This window comes from Pimephales promelas, chromosome 23, assembly GCF_988280905.1.
Source record: "Pimephales promelas chromosome 23, fPimPro1.hap1.1, whole genome shotgun sequence".
NCBI lineage: Eukaryota > Metazoa > Chordata > Actinopteri > Cypriniformes > Leuciscidae > Pimephales > Pimephales promelas.
Window position 1 is genome coordinate 3,617,026 of NC_142791.1, and position 25,174 is coordinate 3,642,199.

Here is a 25,174-nt window from a genome sequence, read left to right on the forward strand (position 1 = left end):
TTATTTATTAAATGAGCGATCGTTTCGCTTGATAAGACCCTTATTCATCATCTGAAATCATTTAAAGCCTTTTGAACAGTTTGCACTGAAACTGTCTTTTGGACCTTGAACCGTTTGGTTCCCATTGAAGTCCATTATATGGATAAAAATCCTGGAATGTTTTCATCAAAAACCTTTATTTCTTTTTGACTGAAGAAAGAAAAACATGGACATCTTGGATGACATGGGGGTGAGTAAATTATCAGCAAAAGTTTTTAAAAAAAAGTTTGTTTGGTTTGTTTCAGTTACGCCCAAATCACACCTATGAATAACGAAGCTTCTTCAGACAAACCCCTTTTAAACTTGCGTCGGCCGCAAGAGTCATTTATCCCGCCGGTAAAATAGCAACAGCGCCCAAGACCCGCCCACAAAGTTTCTTGCGCTGCCGCTTGATACTTGCGTTTCAGATTGTTAAAATTGAACCACAAGGGAAAAAAGGCATGAAGAAAAGTCTGTCGCCTTGAATCCTCGTATTTTTTTTTTTATATAATTCAGTAGCTTACACATACTTTCAAATGACCCTGCACTATAATGTTTATCGAAATCCTCACCAAGGTTTTAAATCCGTCCGTCGTTACACTAACAACACATCATTCACCCACGATTCACTTTGCTCTGTCTGTCAGCACCCGCTTTGATTTAAAAACTAAATATACTGTCGTGTTAGTCTCTCTCTTCTTTCATACTTTTTTAAATCTCTATTTGCGAGAACCCAGTGCCACCCGCTGCACTGTTTGTTGCTTCAACTTGTCAGCAAGTCAGGCCGTCGTTTTTAATTAACCGACGTGCAGTTCCCGTCGCAACTTGGTGTTCACCGATGGCGTGTTTTTCAGTCTTCTGGATATTTATTTGTTTGTCCTCGAGCTTAGGGAGGGGTAAAAGGGCAGTTTTTTGCTTAAAAATACTTTATGTCCAGGTTTATACTATAATCTATCCCAGCGCTCTTTGCCAAAAGCAGTTCACAAACGCTGCAACTCAAGCTACGGTGTAATGTGAAGCACACAGGGGAAAGAGGAGCGCGCATACCTCCGTCACGCAGCACGCCAGCGTTGGGCTCGTGGGCCAGATGTGCTCGGCTATTAAACACGTGTAGCAGAAATTGTAAGGATGAACAAAGCCAGTAATGAAATCAAATGTCCATGCCAAATGCCTTTGACTTGCAAGATTGCAGGAGCAGATTTCTTTTCCCGTGATGCATTGCTTTGTAGGGGCTTTGTGCCCGCGGGAATATTAATGACTACTAGTTGAATTATCGACATGCTACGTGAGTTTTTTTTTTATGGTGTAAAACATATCTTTCCTTTTGTCTGTTTATATGCTCATAAATGTGTGAATAAAAAGGGATTTTGTTGTTTATGTGATATGAGAAGGGTTGGCGTGCAGATGGAGGAGGCACTCACAATGGTACTCTAGGACACACACACACTGACGCAAGTCTACAGTCGAAACAATTACGACTGTGCCCCTTTCGATCCAATGATGTCACAATTCCGCTCTTCCTATCGGGTTTCGGATCAACACCGTTGGCTGCATTTCAGGTCTTCACACAAATGCTCTGTTCTAAAACTAGTGAAATGTCTACTGAGACAGTATTATTAGGCATCATGGGCCCATTTTTTTTGGCTAAATACTAAGGCAGCGCCACATATGTCCTTCACCGAAAAAAAAAAAACAATCTCATAATGCATTGTGATGAGCTCAGTGAGATAAATCCAAGATGGAAATATATAAAGTAAATAAATGTACACTAACTTTCACAGGTTTGTGGTCAGAAAGATTTTTTAATACTTTTGAAGTCTCTTATGCTCACCTAGGCTGCATTTATTGAATCATTAATACAGTAAAAACAGTAATATATGCAATTTACAATTAATTTAATTTTCAGCATCATTACTCCAGTCTTCAGTGTCACATGATCGTTCAGAAATCACTCTAATATGCTGATTTTTTTTATTATTATTATCAATGTTGAAAAAAGTTATGCTGCTTATTAATTTTGTGTAAACAGTGATGTATTTTGTTTTATAAGTATAAAGTTCAAAGGAACAGTATTTATTTGAAATACATGAATATTTAGAAAATTTAATTTTCGATTGGTAGTGTATTTGATTCCATTAATTAAAAGTAAAAAATGTGTGATTTAAATGTTATTCATAATAATTTTGCATTGAAGACTAAACACACAAGTGATTCAAAAGAGCTTTATGTGCGTTTCACTAAGCTTACAGTATGATACTCTAATGAACTTAAAAACACGCTTACAAATATCTAATTTTAAAGGTCCCCTGACATGGGGTTATTTTATTATTTTATAATCTTTCCTGGGTTTCCCTTATAATGTTAGTATGCTTTTTTTTAGATCAAAAATAGTTATAATTTAGAAATAAAAGTTTTTTTTCTAGCCGGATTTTAGATTTGAACGCTTTGTTTAAGGGGCGTGTCTTTTGGGATTCAGTGGAACCGCCCACTGCTTTGATTGGATGACATGCCTGATTCAAGATCAGCCCATCTGAGCTTGCATTTTCTCAAAGGCAGATTGATATGGCTAGCCACTTGGGGACCATAACTTTGAATTTTTTATTAATTAAATTCCACTAAGCTATTTTTATTGATGCTCTTCTACATCAAATCAAGATTTCTTTGTGCTTATTAACGTTTTTGCACAATACATTCTGGGATTTTTTATTTATTTTTTTTATTATTTTTTTTTTTTTTGCGAAACTTGCAATGCTGCATTAAAATTTGACCAAAACTAGTGATCTTCTTCCTGCAAAGCTAGCATTTTTCATGTTTTGGACCAGACCTATAGACTCCTCATCAGGGAAGCTCATCAGGCAAACCGATAATGATCGTCTTCTTCACCACAGAGTGAAAGCCACGTTTCCTAGCATTAGTGACGGTTCGTAAAAACATTCACGCCGAGTCAACTCTTTACGAGGGGGTCGGATTGGATTGTGTTTTTGGCTGTTCAACCATGTCCGTCCTACTTCATTTTCAGTTTCACTTTTCTGGAAACTCTCACCGACTTTTGGGTTTAATCTAATCAGTATCTTTGTCAGAGAAACACTGAACAAATATGGTTTTAGGCCGTTGGCCAGGCGTAAGTGGTACACATCGTTCTGATTCTAATACGGAATGCTGTTGCTGTTGGCACATACATCCAAAGTCCTTTTTCCTTTTGGTCCACATGTGGATCCCAGCACATGGTCATCTGGTCAAAGCCAGAGGTGTACTTTTATCCATGAATGAATAAGGCTGTTAGTTCTGTGTGGAATTGACCATTTCATCACCAGCCGAGACTTGGAGCTGTGCCCTCTATAAAGAAACAAAAGGTAGATCCCAGGGGTTGTTTTGTTGAAAAGAAACTACACATATTCACAGTGATGTCAGATTGCTCTAGGGAGGCAAAGAGAAATAGCACACTGAATACAAAGACTTGGGTATCAAAATGATGTTATATTGCTGCTAACATTATGATATTTGCACAATACACTTGACACTTTGTTAGTTTGTTGATGTTAAAACCATGTAACCCAAATGGATGGAAGTCCAATATGCAATTCAAATACATTAAAGGTGCATTGCGCAACATTTCATGTTAAAAATAGCCATTTTTCTAACCTGACGTCATGCGCGTTCACGCTAACCTGGCTATGACTGGCAGGTTTGTGTATTCGCCGCCATTCTCCGTATCGCGTAGACAACTCAAGCGACAAAACTTTAGTCAACTTTCGACAATATTAAAATATGGATTCAAAGAGACCGGCTTGTAGTTCATTCCAAACCCCAACGCAAACTCCACGTAAGAGAAAGAAAATAAAACTTTTCTCTAGTGCCAGGCGTCGGAATAAGACGAGAGTCGACATCAGGAAGACTTTCAACAAATGGAGAGATCTCCGGTCTACTCTAGGACTCAAACGGGTCCTATACAAAGTAAACAATTATATTGTTCATGAACGTGTTTCCATAATAATAATCAGTAAATACAGTAAACACATACAAACACTCCATGTTCAACATGGAGATAGATGGAAACAAAAACCAAAGTTTTCTACTACCCGCGTTTTCCCCTCACACACAGACATATGTAATTTACTCAAATGCCTTTCCTTTCATATATTTAAAATGACTTGCAGATTTATAACTTTAATACCTCTGAAGACTTGACTTGACTCGGTTGCAGTTTCGCTTGTCGCCAGAGGGGGCGTAGTTCTCCAAAAACTCAGACACTTGCGCAATGCACCTTTAAGGCCTAAATATTTTTTTTAATCTATATTGGTGCCGTATCGGCCAATTTTCTGTTGAGTTTTATCATTTTGGTTGATAATAGATTGTATAACATGCTCATTTCCCCAATATCTGTCCAGTATTATGAAATAAACAGCCCGTTTTTTGGCCTGTAGCAGAGCACTAGCGAACCAATGGAAATGGCTTTTGCTCCATGTTGTCATTAGTTATCACCTACTCCATTTTCCAAAGTATTTCTGTCTCTCATTTTCTCTCTCACCCCTGGTATCCCTATTGAATTCTTGGCCTGTAGGAGTGTGATCGTGGCAGCAGTGTCAGTTGTAATTGAAATCACATGCGGATCACCTATCATAGTGTTATTATGATTGATCAGGTTTTATGAAGACGTACGAGGGTGGTGCCATGCGGTCAAGGAGTGTCCTTAATGCATTAGTTGCCCTTGAGACCTCATGCAGTTGTTTTTCAATTCAAATATATTGACTGCCATTGTTGCGTTTCACCTCCAAGCCAGAAGGGGTGCTGTGGTTTTCTAAAAATATTGTTACTTTTACTGTTTAATTCTCGCATACGGTTGGGGGACTGTTTGGATTTTGGCTCTTAGGAAAGACAGTTTTGTCAATGCCATAGTCAAAAAAATACAAAAAAATCTTGCTTTTTGGGGAAGAGTTGTGTGTTTTTTCCCCAACTCCCGTCTTTCATTAGTTCCAGATGTGTGCCATTTCTCTCTCTCTCACTTCCTTTTTCTTATCTTTGTCTTTTTCCCCTCCTACATCCCATCCCCATCTGTACACACACTCACGCTGTATATTATTGTGGTTGTTGTAGTGTGTGTTGATGTTAACATGTCAGAGAACAATGATGGCCAGTGTTTTAGACTGAGTGATTGTACAAGAGGGGGAAATAAAATGTTTGAGCTTGTTAGGTCTTCTATCACACACACCAGTCTAGTATTTTCTTTGACTGAACATCTCTTTCTTTTACTCTTTATCTTGTCAGTGCATCTCTTCTGTAGCTTCCCCTATAAAAGTGCTATGTTGTGGTATGGCACAGCCTTTATTTTTTTAATGGTTTACAAGGCTATTAATGTTTGAGATTGACACAATAATATTCATAAATATAAATAATTTTATATTATTTATTTGTTTAAATGACTTTAATATATTTATATATATTAGGGCTGTCACATGATTAATCGCATCCAAAATAACAGTTTTTGTTTACATAATATATGTGGGTGCACTGTGTATAATTATTTTATATATATAAATACACACATGCTTTTATATATTTAAGAAATATTTTCATGCATATGCTATATATAGATTTATATATAATTTATATTATACATAAATCTAAATATTTTATATCGAAATTAAAAAAATTTCTTAAATGTAAACACAAACTTTTATTTTGGTTGTCATTAATCGCGATTAATCGTTTGACAGACTTTATATATATATATATATATATATATATATATAAAACATGCCTGAACAGCTTTAAAAAATCCTCTTTTTTATGACACCATCTTTATTAAATATTAATTTGAAACTGAAGAGAACCAGGAGCTGGTTAACGTCTCCTGTCAGTGGTTCTGCAGCATGCAGACTAAATAACTTAAACATCTGCAGATGGAAATCCTGTGTGTGTGTGTGTGTGTGTGTGTGTGTGTGTGTGCAGTATGTTCACCTGTGGGGTAATGCATTAACCTGCTGCACTAGCTGATGGCATGATGCCCAGGTGATGCAATATAGTGACTGTATACTCATATCCCTCAGACAGGTGATGATGGCTGTAACAAACATATTTCCTCTGTGTTTCTCATTCTGCAGTTGAGGTACCAGCATGGGCTTTCCACCCCGGACCTACGTCAGACTTTACCCAACCTCAAAAACTTCCTAGAGCATGGACTACTTGTAAGATGGTGAGTTATGTACCATTATTATTGGTGTTTGCTAAGCTGTGGACATAAAGTAAACCTCAATTTGTGATCAGAACACTGGCCAAAAATAGACTTATTTTAAACTTTAAACGATATCTAATAGGCTTGGGAGTGGGCTCTTTTGACTTGGCAGTAACCACCTAGCAAAAACCCAGAACATCATAACAACGGCATAGCAACATTCTGGCAACTACTGTACTAAATCACAAAGTGCTTCACAATAAAAGAGGAATACATAACATTAATAAATACATTAGGATCCAAGTAACCAGTGCAAATATACATATACACACACACAGATACATATACACATGCATATTATATTTATATTTTTCATAATTCCTATTTTTCTACAGAAAATGTAAAAATATCCATAAAATGTATAATTATTTTCTATATTGATATTTGTACAGAAGTTATACAAATATTTGTGTTCTATATTTGTTTTCTATATTGTCTTCTAATAATAATATTCATATTTTTTATATTTTCTTTTCATATTTGTACTTAGATTTTTTAGAAAATGTAAACATATTCTTTCTTCATTTTCATATTTTCTTTACATATAGTCATACATTTTCAGAAAATGTGAAAATCTTGTTTTTATTAATGCCTAGCAAGAAGCTATTTTTATAATTATGTTTTCGAACTGGTAAATCCTTATATCTAAAAGGTTTATAAACAGAACATTTGCTTTCTAAATCTGGAAACTGTTGATATGCACTATGAAGTAACCTAGCCAGCAACAAAATTAACATTTTTTACAAAAGTGTATCCCTTTAAAACCAATGGCAGTCAAAAACACACCGCTAAAAAAGCCTTTCTTGGTTCAGTGATAGATAAACCGTCTATCTAAACGTTAATTTAATAATCTGTGTTTTGAAAGGAAGGAGGCCAGTGTAAGTAAAATGCTTCAGTAACCCCCACCACACCCCGCCCCAAAAGTAAATGTTTAATGGATTGTGGAAACGCTTAAGATGGAACAGATGAAAGAATGACCTTTTGACCTTTTGAACTGTATTGGCAGGAAGTAAAGGAGGAAGTGGAAGTCCGGTGAACAGGCGGTTGCGCTGCGTGGCTAAGCGAACCTGGAGGGCAGTCGTGTTGACTTGACGGTACGCTTAGAACCGTGAAAGAGCAGTTTCCGTCTCCGCTGGGGAGGGGGGGCCGTGTACACAAACACAAAACTGCAGAACATTCCTTTCGCCATCTTCCTTATACGGCCCCGCGGCCGTAAACCATAACTTACAGCACGTTGAGACCCTCGAAGAATCATGTTACGTTATACAGATTGGCGGTCTGCTAGCGTTGACTCCTGAGTGAGTCAAACACGAGGTCTAGACTCGTTCTCCAACTCTCTGGATCCAGAGCTGAAATATGAAACATAGAGTAAATGGATTCTTTTATTTTCCGTTTGTTGCAGACTGCTTTTATTACCCTTGCATCCACTTCCTCCCCTCTCAGTTTAGATAATGTTTCCAGGGCAGGGGCCAGAGATGTGAATTATCGGCGCATAAAAACCTGCGTCAGGGCAGCTGCAGGAGGTCCTAAGAGGGGAATCGCACGGGAAGAAATGGGAATGGTGGGAGTACTGCACAGGTGTACCATGAGAACTTCTGGGGATTCAGAGGAGTTCATTTTGGGAAAATATGAAGATTTATTTTGCCCTTCTTCCTTAATCCCAATGGACGTTTATATAGTAAAGGGAGACGGTGGAGTTTTCGAGACAGGCTTAATGAAATTGTTTGATCTTTTCAAATTTGTTATATAAAAAAACACATACATTGTACATCGCCCCCGATGTGTGAGCGAGTGTGTTCTGCATTTCTAACAACTGAATTTCTGAACAAGAGGTTATTAATATCTGATCCTTTGGCAGAACCGTTGGCTCAGATACCTGGACTCGGCTCAATTTACAGACTGGACGATAAAGTAAAGCTCTTTTTTCAGGGAAAACTAACTTGTTCCATGTTTTTCTGAATAGTTTTGGGAATACGATATTTGACACTATTTAAACATGGCCGGAAACAAAGGAGTTATTTGGTAAATGGTGACTTAAAACAATCAAAATTATTAAAATAAAATTGTACTCAATTCCTACAGAACTTGTTTAGCAAACTTTTGCTGAGAGAATTTAAAACACAGTAAATGATGCCTAGATGATTTTCAGTATGAACAATGCTGATTTGCTTCCTTTCACGTCACACTTGACCCTTAATGGTAAGATTAAAGGGTTAGTTCACCCAAAAATGAAAATTAAGTCATTAATTACTCACCCCCATGCTGTACCAACCCCGTAAGACCTTCGTTCGTCTTCGGAATTGCTTCGGAATAGCGAGAATTGCTATCTGCTTACACTACTTCAGATCGCAATTCTCGCGCATGCGTCGTGGAAATCTAAGGAAATCTCGTTTCTGGCCTACAAGGAAGAAAAGAAATAGTCGAATAAACTCATTACTTTTGTTTGTTTTTTCGCACAAAAAGTATTCGCGTCGCTTGATAAACATATAGTTGAGCCACGGTAGTCACTTGGGATATTTAAACATTTTCTTCATTGACTTTCTGGGCCGTCAAGAGGCAGTCCCTTAGGCAGCCAATGTGGTAGTTATACAGCTCTCAAATTTAATCAAAAATATCTTCATTTGTGTTCCGAAGACGAACGAAGGTCTTACGGGGTTGGTACAGCATGGGGGTGAGTAATTAATGACTTAATTTTCATTTTTGGGTGAACTAACCCTTTAAGTAAAACATTTTTTTTTTTTTTTTTTTTTTTTGAAGATTTGGGTTTTTGTCACAATAGTGTGGGCATGAAACGGAAGTTGTGATCGTCTTTTCTTCCCTATTATGATGTTTATATGAGAGAAACAGCTTCAAAATGGGCCTTGATTTTGTCCACTGGCAATCCAACCACATTGTGGTTTGCTATTGGTCAATCTCATGTGAGTGGGAGGTTGTCCCGCCCTCACACTAGTAAACATGTCATCAGAGAAGAGAAGAGATGTCGCTGCAAGTGGGAGAGGGAGTTATTTTGATTATGCAGGCACATTAAATTACATTTGTAAAAACACTCTTTCTAAAAAATCTAAATTTTTTTTAGATTTGTCAATTTAAAAAAATGTCACATTAAATAATGTTTGCTCAAGTCTATTAGAAATGGCTGACCAACAAAACCCATGCAGAATCTGTGGACTTTGCATTTTCTGATCTGCTTTTGAGGAAAATGTAGAACTTTGTAAAAGACAGGCACTCCTGTATGTTGAGCTTTCTGTGGGTGCAAATTGTATGCAGATTGTGCCATATCTTTCAGTTAGTCTAAAACGTTGAGTCCTGTCGGACAAGCTCAGTCTGCTTATCTCACATCTCTAACTGATCCTTTCACCATCCTGTTGCTGATTGTCAGCGAGATTCAGTCCTCTGGAGCCATAATCAGTTTCATGCGTTCTGGCGGTTTCCATTTCGAGCGGGAACGGTCTGAGATGCCAAGTAGGGAAGAAGAGCAAAACGACGAGAGAAAAAGTCACAGTTTAGAACAGTGGATGGAGTATTAGAAGAAACAGAGAGCGAAGATGGTGAAAGGCAGACGGGGAGGGTGCAAGACATGGTGCCGCTGTGTTAATGGCGTGTCCTGCCGAGTTCAAACCGAATATGCGAAACATTCTCTTATTTATGGCTCAGGACTCTGGCAGCGCTTTAGAGGTCCTGCAGCCCCACTGTGGAGCTCTTGAGGACGGGTAAAGACAGGAAGGCGCAGGGGGGAGTGTGGAAGTGAAGGGGCTGATGTGACTCAACACCCCAGGATGGAAGCTCTAGGGTGGGGTTGGGAGTTCTGAAGAACCTCCTGGAACTCTGGTGAAAGTGCAACACTAATAACCCATAAATCTTCATCTTTTTATCTTTTTCAACCCTTCTTGTTTTTCTTTGGTTCAAATCTAAACCCCACCCACCCAATTTAGCCTATAGCGCTGGCCCAACTTCACAAGCTCCACCCATCTACAGTAAGTCCTAAAACTTGGCACCATAGGTGGATTCTTTTCCATCCATTTTAGAGCATGATTCATCAAGCAACTGTTTTATTATAGATTTTCACAACACGCTTTTGCTAATCCAGTATATAAATGCCTGTCAAATAGTTTGAAGGAAGGCCTGACACATTACAAACAATGTTTTTAGATGTCCACCCATAGTAATCCCTTAATCCTGGGTACACTTAGAAATATAAGTCCTTTCAATGTTAAAATACCTTCTATTATGCCAGTTTAATGTGGACAACTTTAAGTTAACCAATCTTGGTTGAAACACAGGTGTCTCACATAAAATGATACATTTATTTTGAGGATTCTAAAGAATTGGTGCAAACTGTTGTCCCACAACCAAAAATACATTTAAAAGGTTTTAAAAGGTTTAAAAAGATCCTTCTATCAAATATTGAATCCCACAATAATATTTTAAAAATCAGTTAGCTTAATAGATATATAAAATCATAATTTATTGAGTACTTTCAATTAGGATTTGGCTGTCCCGAACCCTAACCACTAAATTTCAACTTGTAAAAATTATATTGAAATTTATTTTTTTTCGTCTTCATTGTTGTTTTTGAAAAAAAAAAAATCTTTTGTATTTCTTTTAAAAAGTGAAAAAAAAAACTTTTGTATTTCTTTTAAAAAGTGAAAAAAAAAAAACACATTTAGATTTCATTTTTAAATCATGAAACATAATGTAAAAAAATGTGTCCCGCATTTTCTTGTCACTACCAAAACTGTGTTTTAGTCCATTGGCTTAGACTGATTTTAACCACACCCCTACATTTTTAATCAGGAAATATTCTTGTGTGCCTCTCTCTTTCATTGTAGATAGATACCATCATTTTGAGGGAAATGTGTTCAAAAATTCAAACTAATGAATCCTTAACTTTGAAATCAGTATGATTAACTTAATGCCTTTAACAAAGAAAGATTGGATTCAAAATACAACAAATCTTATAAATTACACTTAAAAATAGTGTTACAATTGTAATAGTTATTGATTTACCGGTGAATTTTTTTTTTTAAAGCAACATAAACAAGAATTTACAAAGTAGATGCAAACAAATTATTAACAGGTCTCCTTATTAAATTAATTGTTTCGGTAGTGACAAATTTGTTGACACACGAAAGATGTTCCGAAAATTTCTGAAAATACAATATGATAATTGAACTGCACAATTATTTGAAATGTGTACCTTGGATATTATACCATTTGCATACATAAAAAATTTGTGGAAAAATACACATTTTTTAAGACGTTTACAACTCTGACTTTGAACCAATTCTATAGAATGGCCCATAAACAATGTAAACACACACACACATATCATTTTAATATATATGTAAATATACATTTTCAGTTTTATATCAGTTGCTGCTTACAAACAAAGTTATAGGTATTGAATAAAAGTGAAGAAATCTTGGAACTGTCCAGACAGATTTCCACAGTGGGATGAAGCCGTCTCTGTGAATAATGTACTGATAGGTGTTTGTACTTACATCTGGTGGAGCGTCCCTCCATAATTCCATCGGCGTTCCTCCAGTGTTCCTTTATTCTTTACAATCCTCTCAGCCATCCCGCCAAGAAAGCATTCCGATCACAGAACCCAAAGCAGACCCCGGTCGCCATGACAACTTCAGGCATCATACTAAATTTCCGGAAACAGTCTCCATAAAATCTCCATAACATGCAGGATGTGTCGTCGTTTTGAAGCATCATTACTGGTGCGTATCCAGACAGGCAATACAGGAAACAATTTGTCACCCCCATAAACAATGCATTTTCATGTCAATAGGTAAATTAGCGCAAAGGCATTTGTGGGATGCTCCTTGACTCTGAATGAAGACCAGCCCTGCTATAATCTGAAAAAGATGCTTTCTCAGTTTCCAAAAAGAACAGAAAATGTCCTATTTCATTTTCCTACTCATACCCGAAATTTTCAGTTATATTATTGTAATTAAATAATCGTCAATTAAAATAGTTAATTCTATTATTATAATTACATAATCCATTTTTATATAATTTTTTATAGTTCTAAAGTGATCTGAATGTCTATGTATTTGTTAGTGTGTTTTTACGCGGACATATTTGCCGGGCCGTTAATGTAATGTTTGTAGAAGAGGTGTAAGGTTTAAAGCAAACATTATTCAAACTATCTTTTTTTTATTTATCGTCGTCCTTTTTAATTTATTTTCACTTCTCACCCAACTGTGGAGAATTTGTGGTTTCCCGAATTCCTCCTGGGTAGTTTGAATCTGTTTCTCGTTCCAGAGTCTGTTTCACAATAATACACACACCTCCGGTTCGCTCTCGGACCACCACCCATCCTCACACAGGAAGCCCTGAGATACGTTCCCTTCTCTCTGCCAATGGATGGAAGGAAGGGGAGGGAACAGCCTAATTGGCCAATATTAAAAGTCAAATTTAAGTCCAACAGAAAAAAAAAAGTGCTGCATGAAAAATATTATGACGGTTCTGGGAGATCAGTCTGGCATGCTTGAGCGCAAAAAGCCCCCTCGTCTTCTGTCCCGACTCACACCAGCACACATCGGCCCCTTGCTCTTGATTAAGGGTTGCGGTTTGACACATGTTTAGAGGAACTCATTTATAAGAGGAAGCACTGTGTAACAAATAGCCTCCTGCTCCAAACAAAAAATGCTTTATTTTTCCCTGCTAGGGGGGCAGGGGGTGACGTCTAAACACTCGGATAGATGGAGCCCATATGTTTTACATATCTACATAACACATGCATAAATTGGTCGTATTAAAGGAGTAGTTCACTTTTGAAAACACTTTTGCTGATAATTTACTCACCCCCATGTCATTCAAGATGTCCATGTCTTTCTTTCTTCAGTCGAAAAGAAAATAAGGTTTCTTCATTTTTCTCCATATAATGGACTTCAGTGGGAACCAAACGGTTCAAGGTCCAAATACTCCTTTAAGATATTTAAAAATAACCAGCTGTATATATATCATATATATATATATATATAAATGATTTTAGTCTAAGAGATGGAGTTCAACGACAAGTCTTTAGTTGACACGTTTTTGAACGCCACCCTAATGCTTTGCAGATACTGTACATCTGACTGCTGTTTTCAAGTGCTATGGTTTTGCTCACAGTAACATTTCATTTGGACCATCTCTCTCAATTTCACATCTGAACACTGGATCTAATTACGTTCTGAGTGGTCTGCAAGAGTGCAAGAAGAATAATTTGGGAAACCCAATATACGGTACACGACACGCCGTGGCCAACCGTTAGATGTTTGTTTTCAGTGAACTGATGAAGAATTTGGGAGCATGTTTCTTTGCTTATTCTTGGTAATGAAATTCATTGTTGCGGTTGGACAACCTCAAAGCATATAGCAATGGTTCCTGTCCAGACACACAGGAATAAAACCGCATATTTCTCCACCACACATACTGTAGGGCTTTGGGTGAATATCCTCACTGCTGTAATGAAGACACAAAGATTACATTGTGTATCGCCAACAATTGAAAAAAAATCTATGTGAAGAAATAGCAATAATCCATAAACATGTTATGTTGAAACGAGTGGTATTTAGTATTTATTTCAAAACCTTTTAAATCCATTTTTTTTTCTCTCAAATTGTTGATTTTTTTTTCTCATTGTGAGACTCACGTTTTATGTGAGTGTTAACAGTTTATCTACATTTATCCATCCCCATGTCATCCAAGATGTCCATGTCTTTCTTTCTTCAGTCCTAAAGAAATGAAGGATTTTTCTCCATATAATGGACTTCAATGGGAACCAAACGGTTCAATGTCCAAAAGGCAGTTTCAGTGCAAACTACAAACTGTTCACAGGGCTTTAAACGATTCCAAACGATGAATAAGGGTCTTATCAAGCGAAACGATTGCTCATTTAAAAAATAAATAACAAAGTTTAAAATTTATAAGCTCAAATGCTCGCCTTGCTCTGTACTGCGATGTACGTTCGTGACTCCCGTTCGAACTCGTTTATCAAAAATCTTTTTCCGAGTCAATTCGTTCGTTGAATGTATCCATGGGGTATTTTACCTTGAGCCTGACATGCTATTATTTTTTTCTTAATGTAAGATAACTACACTGTTTTAGCATGTATAACTTCGTAGCTTGTTTCAGCTCTCTGTGAAGGATGACTAATCTTATACAATTGTTTTATTTTCTAGATGCCATATTTCAGATGATGTATGTAGTCCAACAGCTGTGTGTGTTTTAGGGGGGTGCGAGTGTATTTGTTTGAGTGTGTGTGTGAGGTTGAGGATCAGACTCTTGCTGAGCTCTCCCAGGCTATGAATGTGTGTACATGAATTATGAGATGATCCATCAGCAACAAAGAGCTCCTCTGACATCAGCATCTTCACACTCTCGATTTCTCGCTCTCCCGATTCTGAAGCGAATTAAAGGCGATGGAAAATCATAACCGTGTGCCTCTGTTTCTGTTCTTCTCTCTCAGCGACAGGCACCACGTCTCCATGTCCATCCCCGTCCCTCTGAAGTCTCATCTCAGCGTTTCCACCGCATCCGAAGTGGGATTTCCAACTCTCTCCAGTTCACCTGAACGGGACGTCCAGAAGCGGTCTGGCTCAGATGCCGATAAACGGAAATGCCGAACCCCTCCGCCGAGTTACAACACTACTATGGCGCAACCTGATCCCATGACCACTCCGGAGATTCCGTCAGCGCCGTCCACGGATCCCATGGCCACTCCGGAGATGCCATCAGCGCCGTCCATGGAGATTGCGAGCGTGGAAGTAGGTAAGACTGTAGAAACACATGGGGATGTGGAGACTGTTCCCGAGGCACATACGGAGAAACCTCTGGAAGTACCTACAGACATAGCCAGTACATTACCGTCTGACTCCTCGCCTCAGCACGCAGGGGCCATGAACGGCTCGGCCGTGCCCGGCGGGGGTATGGGATTGGGTGTCGCGAGCAGAGGTGAGCTGTGCTGCTCCGTAGAGCAGGCGGAGGAGATCATGGGCACTGAAGCCACGGGGCTGGGATTGGGATTGGGACTAGGATTAGGGTTGGGATTGGGAGGCGGCGCCAGACTGGACGATTACCCATGCATCCCGGTGGAGCACGCCATCGCAGTCGAGTGCGACGAACAGGTTTTGGGAGAGTTCGACGCCGCCGGGATCGAGGAGGTCTCGCGGCGCATCTATGCACTAGAGAACATGTCTAGCTTCCGACGGCCTCGAAAGAACTCTGAAAAATAACTGGGATGCAGGAAAAACGGGTCAGAGAGTGACGGGTGTCCAAGTTGGTTGGTGACACAAGGCTGAGCCTGCGTAATATTTCACCCTGACTGTAACAAGTATAGACATTGCATAAAGAAATATATTATTATTAATATTGTTATAATAATCATTAATATTATTAGGAAATATCTGGAATATTGACCAATTTGCACTTCTCAAAGCATTTCTATAATCCTTTAAAGTGAAATAAAGAGAATGTTTGTGGTTGAAATGCGTGTTGGACGTCTTTCTGGGTGAATGGATGCGCAGTCTTAATGGGATAGTTCACCCAAAAATGAAAATTGTGTCATCATTTATTCACCCGAACGTCGTTACAAACCTGTGTGACTTTTATTCCTCTGTGGAACACAAAAGAAGTCATGTGCAGGGCTCCAAACTTAATTATATTCCTTTAATAGTTTGTTTAATTTGTACAGATTAATTTAATAAAATAAAAAGATATAAATGGCAATATTAATATTTATTATCATTATTATATATTCATTTTGAACGGGTACCAAAAAACTTAAGTTTGAATGTGGCCTGAGGCAATTAATGGAGAGATTAAAAAAAAAATAAAAACTATAAATGGTTTTATATCCTTGTGCTCAAGCTAATATTGATCAGCAATTCAAAATGCTAATATTAAAATATTTTTAAAAGGTAAAAATCACTGAGATATGGAAGCTTGTTTCCGCCACTGAATAAAAATAAATAAATAAATAATTGCGACTTTTAATCTCTCAGTTGCGAGATATGAAGTCAGAATTGTGAGAAATAAAGTTGCAATTGCGATATATGAAGTCACAATTCTGAGAAATAAAGTCGCAATTGCGAGAAATAGTCTTAATTCTGAGAAATAAAGTCACAATTCTGAGAAATAAAGTCACAATTCTGAGAAATAGTCGCAATTGCGAGATATAAAGTCGCAATTCTGAGAAATAAAGTCGCAATTGCGAGATATAAAGTCGCAATTCTGAGAAATAAAGTCGCAATTGTGAGATATAAAGTCGCAATTCTGAGAAAAAAATTTGCAATTGCGAGATATAAAGTCGCAATTCTGAGAAATAAAGTCGCAATTGCGAGATATAAAGTCGCAATTCTGAGAAATAAAGTCGCAATTGTGAGATATAAAGTCGCAATTCTGAGAAAAAAATTTGCAATTGCGAGATATAGTCGCAATTCTGAGAAATGTAATTGCAATTGCAAGATATAAAGTCGCAATTACGAGATATAAAGTCGCAATTCTGAGAAATAAAGTCGCAATTGCAAGATATAAAGTCGCAATTACGAGATATAAAGTCGCAATTCTGAGAAATAAAGTCGCAATTGCGAGATATAAAGTTGCAATTGCGAGGAAAAAAGACAGATTTGCGACTTTTTTTCTCACAATTGCGAGTTTACATCTCACAACTCTGACTTTATAACAAATTATTGCGAGTTTATATCTCGAAATTCTGACATCTTTTCTCAGAATTGTGAGAAATAAAGTTGCAATTGCGAGTAATCAGGCCAATTCTAAGGGGAAACTTTTTTCCCCTCAGAATAGTTTATATCTCTTTATAACACGCAATTTCGACTTTATATCATGTATTTCTGACTTTATAATAGGCAATTGTGACTTTATATCTCGCAATTTTGACTTTATAACGCGGAATTCTGACTTTATATCTCGCAATTCGGACTTTATAACACAGAATTCGGAGAAAAAAAGTCAGAATTGTGAGATAAAAAGTCCCAGTTACCTTTTTTATTTTTCATTCTGTGGCGAAAACAAGCTTCCATACTGAGACACTTTTCAGAATGTTACATTTCTGCTTTCGTGTTCCAAAGAAGAAAAAGTCATGCAGGAATGGAACAACATGATGGTGATTATATTATGACAGAATTTGTGAGTGAACTATCCCTTTAAATGCCACGCAGTGTTACAGCGGGAGCTCTGGACCACCCGGATCCACCTGAGAGCAAACCCTGATATATCCCAGGCCATGGGACGGCTGTTGGTCAGGGTGGGCGGAAAGGGCGAGGAATGTCCGCGTGCCAATGACACCCTTTCTCATGCTGACACACCCGAGTCTTGCCTCAAGAAGATGAAAAACATGCACACACATATTGCGCAAAGCTCCGTTTTTCCCAGTCTGACTGTTGCGAGACCTTGTATTGTTCTCTCTGATATCCTGACAGCTGTGCTTCACACACACACTTTGATGCCTTGTCAACACTGGATGTGAGTGGCACATCACCACCTAACAAATCTCAATAGCTCCTATAACCAACAAATCTGTCTACACTTGAAGTGTTCATTGTGTCGCATTGATGACGGCCCGTTTTCATTTTTGCACCCAATTCTCAAATGTTTTTCTTTTAAAGACTTTCGCCAGTTTAAATTTTGTGTGTGTGTGTGCTGTACAGCCACTCCAGCTTTGTTTCCCATCTGTTTAATGTAAAGAAATCGATTACATAAATTAATTAAAGTCATCTTTGGTTTTTTAAACATATAAATAACCTATACAAAGTAAAATGGCATACCTATGTGGAAACATGCGACATCAGAATAGACATGGTGTAAAAGATCTAGATTACCATGGGCTTAAATAACAGTTTAGGCAAAATCTAAAGGTGCTTTAATGTCAATGATCTTTCCCACTGTATACAGTTATTCAGCTATCAGAAACACCAAAATACTAATGATGTGCACTGTACACTGTTGAAGAGGAGCAGGATGGCCGTTCCTCTGTATTCAGTGCGGTTCTTTCTTTCTTTTTTTATCTCGATCATGGCATTAATCCTCATTGTTTTGTGTAGCACACTATTCTTCAATGTAATTTCCTCTAAAAACAATATTCATCCATCTGCACAACTTTTAAAAGCCATTTTGTGTTTTTCCCTAAGCAGTATTTAATTCTTATATTTATAATTTGGTGTCCTTTACTCTAATCTGCTTTTCAGGTATACACTAGAGTCCATAAGAATCACATCGTGAATGTAATAAACACTCTTAAGGAAAGGTCTACGTTGTCAGGAAGGACTAGTAATGGTTGACTTTTACATTATTTCATCCTGGCCTGATACCCTGTCTCTTTGAATGACTGTTGATACATGATGTATTTAAGACAACTACAAAGAAATGTGTTTCCATAAATTGCTGTGACACTGTACATATACTTTTGTATGAAAGGTGTTTTATTAAAGACCAGTTACATGATATGGCTTTGAGCATTTTTTCTTTCCACAAACCTCAATGAACTGAAGCAATGTTGTAAAGAAGAGTGGGCCAAAATCCGTTAACAGCGATGTAAGAGACTGATATCGTCATACAGAAAACACTGACTGCTAAAGGTGGTTCTACAAGCTGTTAAAGGGATAGTTCACTTTGAAATTAATTTTTGGCATGTTTTAGCTTACCTCAATTGGCATCCAAGATGTAGGTGTCTTTGTTTCCGCAGTAGTTTCAATTTTGTTATTTTTAGGTCAAACCGTTCTTGTCAGTCAGTCATATAATGGAGGTCTATGGTCACCACCACAAATAGCATGCACAGAGAAGTCCACAGAGAAAAACAATATAAATATTGTTCGTTTTCTCACACAAACCGCTCGTTTCGTGTCTTAGGACATCAATATGTACTTACATTTACGAGTCATTAAATCATGATTAACTTGGACTTCTCTGTGCCGACTCTTTGAGGTGGTGACCATAGACCTCCATTATATGACTGACAGATAAGAACGGTTTGACCTAAAAAATATAAAAATTGAAAATACTGCGGAAACAGACACCTACATCTTGGATGCCCTTGAGGTAAGCTAAAACATAACAGAAATTAATTTCAAAGTGAACTAAACCTTAAAATCATTGCACAGATTGGTTCTTCTAACGCTATGGCATTAACCAATCAGACATACTTCCTAATCCATGTAATCATATATTTCGTACCCTAGCCTGCGTTTGCCCTTCTATATTTGTATGTAGTACTGTATATTTTAGCACAATATAGGGTCATGTCAATTGATTACATTAATTCTGTTTAAGCCCTATAAATAATCGATAATGTGTGATTCTGTGGCAGATGTAATCATTTGGTGCTGTTGTTCTCACAGAGTGCTGCTACTTCAATAAATCGCTCTGCAGGAGACGCCTAATGTGAACACGACCACGGATAAACAGTGTTCTGTTTCCCAAGACAGAGGAGCTGTGGAGTGAAGACTCTTTCAGACTGGACAGTGTCCTTCTGGACAGCTAATCCACTGCAGGTGTGAGGAATTCTGGGATTGAAGGCAGATCTAGCAGTTAGCTTCGCTGGAAAATCACGTCACCCCATCAGAGAAGCAGGTGACGGCACTGCCACGGCAACCGGATTGCTGGAATGTGTGAATGTGAATGTGTCTGGTGTATTATTATGGGATAGGGAGACCGCATTAGAAAACTTTCTTGAACTCTTCATGCTGTCATGAGAGTGTCACTGATTTGGCTTTTTTGACTCTTTTTTGAGGTTATTTTCATCTCTTTTTGAAGGATGGGCACAGTCATGCTTGAGATTCAATAATATATATATATATTCTTGCATAAATTCCATGCTGAATATGCTTGACTGTAGATTTTGATCAACTAAAAACAGAATACAAAACAGTGCAACATGCAAAAATACACTATATAAAACAAAATATTGCAAAAGACATATAATGAAGCTCGTTTTTGTTGTTTAGCTTAAAGGGTTAGTTCACCAAAAAATGAAAATTCTTTCAGTATCTACTCACCCTCATGTCGTTCCAACCCCGTAAGATCTTCGTTCATCTTCTGAACACAAATTAAGATGTTTTTGATAAAATCCGCAAGCTTTCTGATCCCTCCATACCATAAACTGCAATATTATTAGCACTTTCAAAGTCCAGAAAGCTAGGAAAGACATCCTTAAAATAGTCATGTGACTACAGTGGTTCAACCTTAATGTAATAAAGTGACAAAAATACTTTTTGTGCATAAATTAATGATTTTATTCAACAATTTCTTCTCTTCAGTGTCAGTCTCTGATGCTGTTCCAGTTGTAAACGCGCTCTATGCCAGAACGGCGCACAAAAAGTATTCTCGTCACTTATAACATTAATGTTGAACCACTGTAGTCACATGGACTATTTTACTGAAGTCTTTACTACCTTTCTGGGCCGTGAAAGTGCTAATAAGGTTGCAGTCACTTGCTGGTTCAGAAAGCTCCCGGACTTCATCAAAAATATATTAATTTGTGTGGCGAAGGTACGACATGAGAGTGAGCAATTAATGACAGAAATTTCCCTTTGGGTGAACTTACAGTACACTTTTAACTTCTTTTGCCATCTGAACTTCAAGAAAAAGACAAAAAATCTGTTATCTGACAGTGTGAATTTTATACGTCCATGTTTGCAGTAAATTTGGTGTGAAAACACCAAGAGACCGCCATGTTAATGCAATGCAGCTCCTCCTTGTTGAGTGTGTTCTTGATCCCCTGTATGTTAATTCAGCTCATTCGTGCACACTCTTAGAAAAAAGGGTTCTTTGGGGTTCTATATATGAAGCATAGGGTTCTTTACTCAACTCCAAAGGAACTTTTATGCTAAAAAAGGTTCTATAATGACAAGAAAGAACCCTTTTGGCACAAAGGTCCTTTATAGGTTATTATTCATTCATATATTACATTACATTATTCTGCAACATTTTGTAGTTGAAATTAAATTATTGTTTATTAAACTGTTGTAGTAACTTAATATCACATTTTAATCATGAGATTTTTGGAGGATAAAAATTGAAATGTCACTCTTCACGATTAATTTTTTAACCCCCATATCTTGAATTTTGTGATCATTCACATGCATTGCATTTTAGGGGTTCCAAAAACGTAGCGCTTTAGAACCTTTTAAGGTTCTATATAGAACCTTTTCGTCTAAGAGTGTGTGTGCTGCAGTGAAATCAGTCCAGTTAGTGTGTGTGTCTGCTTTTCTGTTCCTCATCATCAGCACCTCACAAAAGCGTCCAGCACCCAATGGCCTCAGAGACACACTGCATGCTCAGCCTGTGCACGATACTGTAAAAACCTATATTTGGTTTACAACAGGACAATAACACCTCTACATGATGGGAGTGCGATGTGAAAAAAGAGGATTGTTGAGAAGTTTCAAATTTAAAGTAGTGCTTTAATACTTTTGCAATCTTTCAAAAAACATTAATAATTGTAATAATTGCTCATTCGCTAACGGCAAAGTGTCTCATTCAGCCGATAAATTCAAGGCAACAAAAATGTCTAATCATTGTAACCTTTTATATAGTTCTATGACTCTTGATGTAAAGTCTAGAAAAAGTCTAGTTATTTAAAAATAACATAGTTGTCACGGATATAGCCTAAACCCTCTTCAATCAAATCTTCAGACATTCGGGATTCCCGAGGACATCGTTTCAGATTGAGGTCCTCAATTAATTTCTCGTGTCTGGAATTCCAAGCTCTTAAATATCTGTAACTTAAAGGGATAGTTTGCCCAAAAATGTAAATTCTGTCATTAATTACTCACTCTCATGTCGTTCCTTTCGTTTCGTTCATCTTCAAAACACAAATGAAGATTATTTTTGATTAAATCTGAGAGATTTCTGTCCCTCCATAAAATTAATTTTCTCATAATGCATCTGCTAATTTTCTGCAATCTATTAATATATTTGACTAGTTAGCATAAGTCTTATTGAAGGCTATTCCATCTTGCCATCCAATCAGCTGTCGCCGCTGTTACGGCTCCCAAAACAACAAATCACTTCTCGAAAGCTCTTGGCATTCTGGACGTGTTACACAGTTAAGCCTCATTGCTTAAGAACACATCATGTTTTTACTCAAAACCCTTAATGAGACTGAACTTTGCTTGTTCTCTCAGTCTCTCTGCGGCCTCATGTTTGGCCTCTTGAAATGCATTTGAGCGGAACGGATATTACTGGATCAATATCAGTATTTAAATTGGACCGATTTGGGGCACGTAAGCTCCAAAAAGAAAAACAGTCAGTCAGGTGACCATGCTCCGCGACCTCTGCTGGAAACGAGCGCTTTGGACACAATGGCCTGAGACTGACGTCAACTCATTACACCCTGACAAGCTCAAGTTCACATTTTGTGTTAAATTAACACTTCCACACTACGTGGTTTTCTATAATCACCTTTAAGCATGTGCCGATGACGTAACTGACACCAGGCGTAAGAGTGGGCAACATGGAAAACTCCCTAAGTCACAAAAGACTAACCTTTGTTTAACAATAGGTAACAAAATCACCGTAATCCCTCTCATAATGGCACAGGCGGATCATATTTACAGCATATGCCTTTGTGTGTTGAAATTTGGATGTATATGTTATCTTAGACCATGTGTGGATGTTTCTTTGTGCGTTTCCTGCTTTATTTGTGACTAGCGCACCATCCGTCATCTCTTTCTCGTATTCTGTTCTTTTTTCGGTTTCGGCTTTTATTATAGGTCAGAATGCTTTTGTGTGATACAGAATGACTGTGCAGCTCGGCCGCTAGCCTGAACCAATCCAGCATCACGGATATTAAAGGAGAACTCCGGTCAATTGAGCTCATTTTTTTGTACATTTGGAGTGCTGTCAGTACAGACAAAAATGACAAAAATCGGTGTTGCCTACACCATGTTATCGTCTTTTTAGACTTGAAACCTGCTTTTAGCCTCTTAACATCCTTGATTTGTCATTATGAGTGCACAGCCATGTGAGTTGTGTTATTAAGAGTGACCACAATCAATCTGACTGTAATGTAGACAATGTTGTATTATGATTAAAGGTGCATTGCGCAAGTCTCTGAGTTTTTGCAGAACTACGCCCCCTCTGGCGACAAGCGAAACTGCAACCAGTGGTGTGCACGCTCACGGACAACACACACACGCTTGCACGAGCTGTTCATAACCAAAGGAGCATCAGCTGCACAAATCTTACAGTCATAATGTCTTCAGAGGTAATAAAGTCATAAATTAGCAAGTCATTTTTAATATATGAAAGGAAAGACATTTGAGTAAATTACACACTTATGTGTGTGTTATGGGTAGTAGAAAACTTCAGTCTTTGTTTCCATCTATCTCCATGTTGAACTGTTTTATGTAGGGATGCACCGATATGAAAATTTTGGCCGATACCGATAATTCTTTATATTTGAAAGCTGATAACCGATATATCGGCCGATAAATTTAAATTCAAATTTTTATCTAATTTTGAGAGCCTGATTTCAAAAACAAAAGTCTCACAATTAAATACATGTCTCAAGCGCACGATTATAATGATGTTCTCATTATAGTGTTGATGACAGATTTGCGCTGCACATGTTGTAACGAACCGTATTTTAATTTTTAAAAATCTCTTTTTAAAGATATTTCAAGAAAATCAAAATTATAAACAGTGCTCAACAAGTGTCTCAGCTGAAGGGAATAATACATTATTTATCGGCTATTAATATATATCGGCCACATTTTCTTACAAGGCCGATAACGATAACATTAAAAATGAACATATATCGGCCGATACCGATATGCTGGCGGATAAATCGTGCATCCCTAGTTTTATGTGTTTACTGTATTTACTGATTATTATTATGGAAACACGTTCATTAACAATATAATTTATTGCTTTGTATAGGATCCCCGTTTGAGCCCTATAGAGCGGACAGCCTTGTTGAAAGCCTTGTCGTACAAAGTGTAAGTTGTTTTTGATTCTAGATTTTTATTTTAAATGAATTTAACAGAACTGTTTGACAAATATATGACAAGTTTGTTTTCATAAGATTGCATAAGCAATGAATTGTGCTACATTGTTTCATTTTTAGGTCTTATTTTACTACTAATTTAATGTCTTCTCTACACTGAACTACTTTTTATATGTGGCATCCATTCTGTAAAAAAAATAATTCCTGTCTGACTTATTGATGAAAATATCTGATGTTCCCAGATTATGATCATAGTGAATGCTATCTACACAGTTTCCACATAACCTCCTTGATATGCCGATCCATTAGAGGAGTGAATTAGACGTTGAATTAATTTGCTATTGTTCTTTCTTCTCTAACTCACAGACGCCGTTACCTTCCAGAATGAAGCGAATGCCTCCCTAAATACATTGGACTCATCATAAAGGTTTCGGTCGTGTTGGAAACTGATGTTTTTGGCAGATCCCTATACATCTGCAGCTCTGATGACAGGTTAAAAGATGGACACTTTGAATGATGGAGGACAGGAAAAACCGGGGTAACGTGTGGAAATGACGAATGGAGGTGAGAACAGATGAAGCTTAGAAGAAGGGAGTGTTGGAGAAGAAAGATGTGCTTGATATTATGTTTCAGGTCAGAGGGGGCAAATGAGGCTTTGGCACCAGGCACACCAAGGGTTATCTGGGTTGGCCTGACACTCATAAACATATAGCTCTCACCTGATAGTGCCGTACAGTGTGTGCTTCAGGGGGGTTTCCGTGGTGGTCTCTTTCTCTGACTCCTTCTGTCTACACACAGAGTGGAATTCCTTCCAGTCTACTGAAATGCTTCACTATCTGTAGAGTAACACTATGGAAACATTGGGTTTGGCTTTTCTAACCTCCTGTGACTAGAGCTTTGAAACTTAGAGCCAAACCATTTTAAATTTATTTGATGGGTTTGTCTTGACAGTTTCAACTTGAAAA

The 25,174-nt window shown here is 37.6% G+C and overlaps 1 protein-coding gene across 1 annotated transcript in view; it reads left to right on the plus strand.

The window, feature by feature from the left end:
- Positions 1–15,733, plus strand: part of uvrag (UV radiation resistance associated gene) — a 114,409-nt gene extending 98,676 nt beyond the window's left edge. The window contains exons 14-15 of the mRNA XM_039677630.2: positions 6,120–6,211; positions 14,715–15,733. Of these exons, the coding sequence (XP_039533564.2) occupies positions 6,120–6,211; positions 14,715–15,480 (858 nt within the window). The 3' untranslated portion in view covers positions 15,481–15,733. The remainder of the gene's footprint in view (positions 1–6,119; positions 6,212–14,714) is intronic.
- Positions 15,734–25,174: the final 9,441 nt, after the last annotated feature.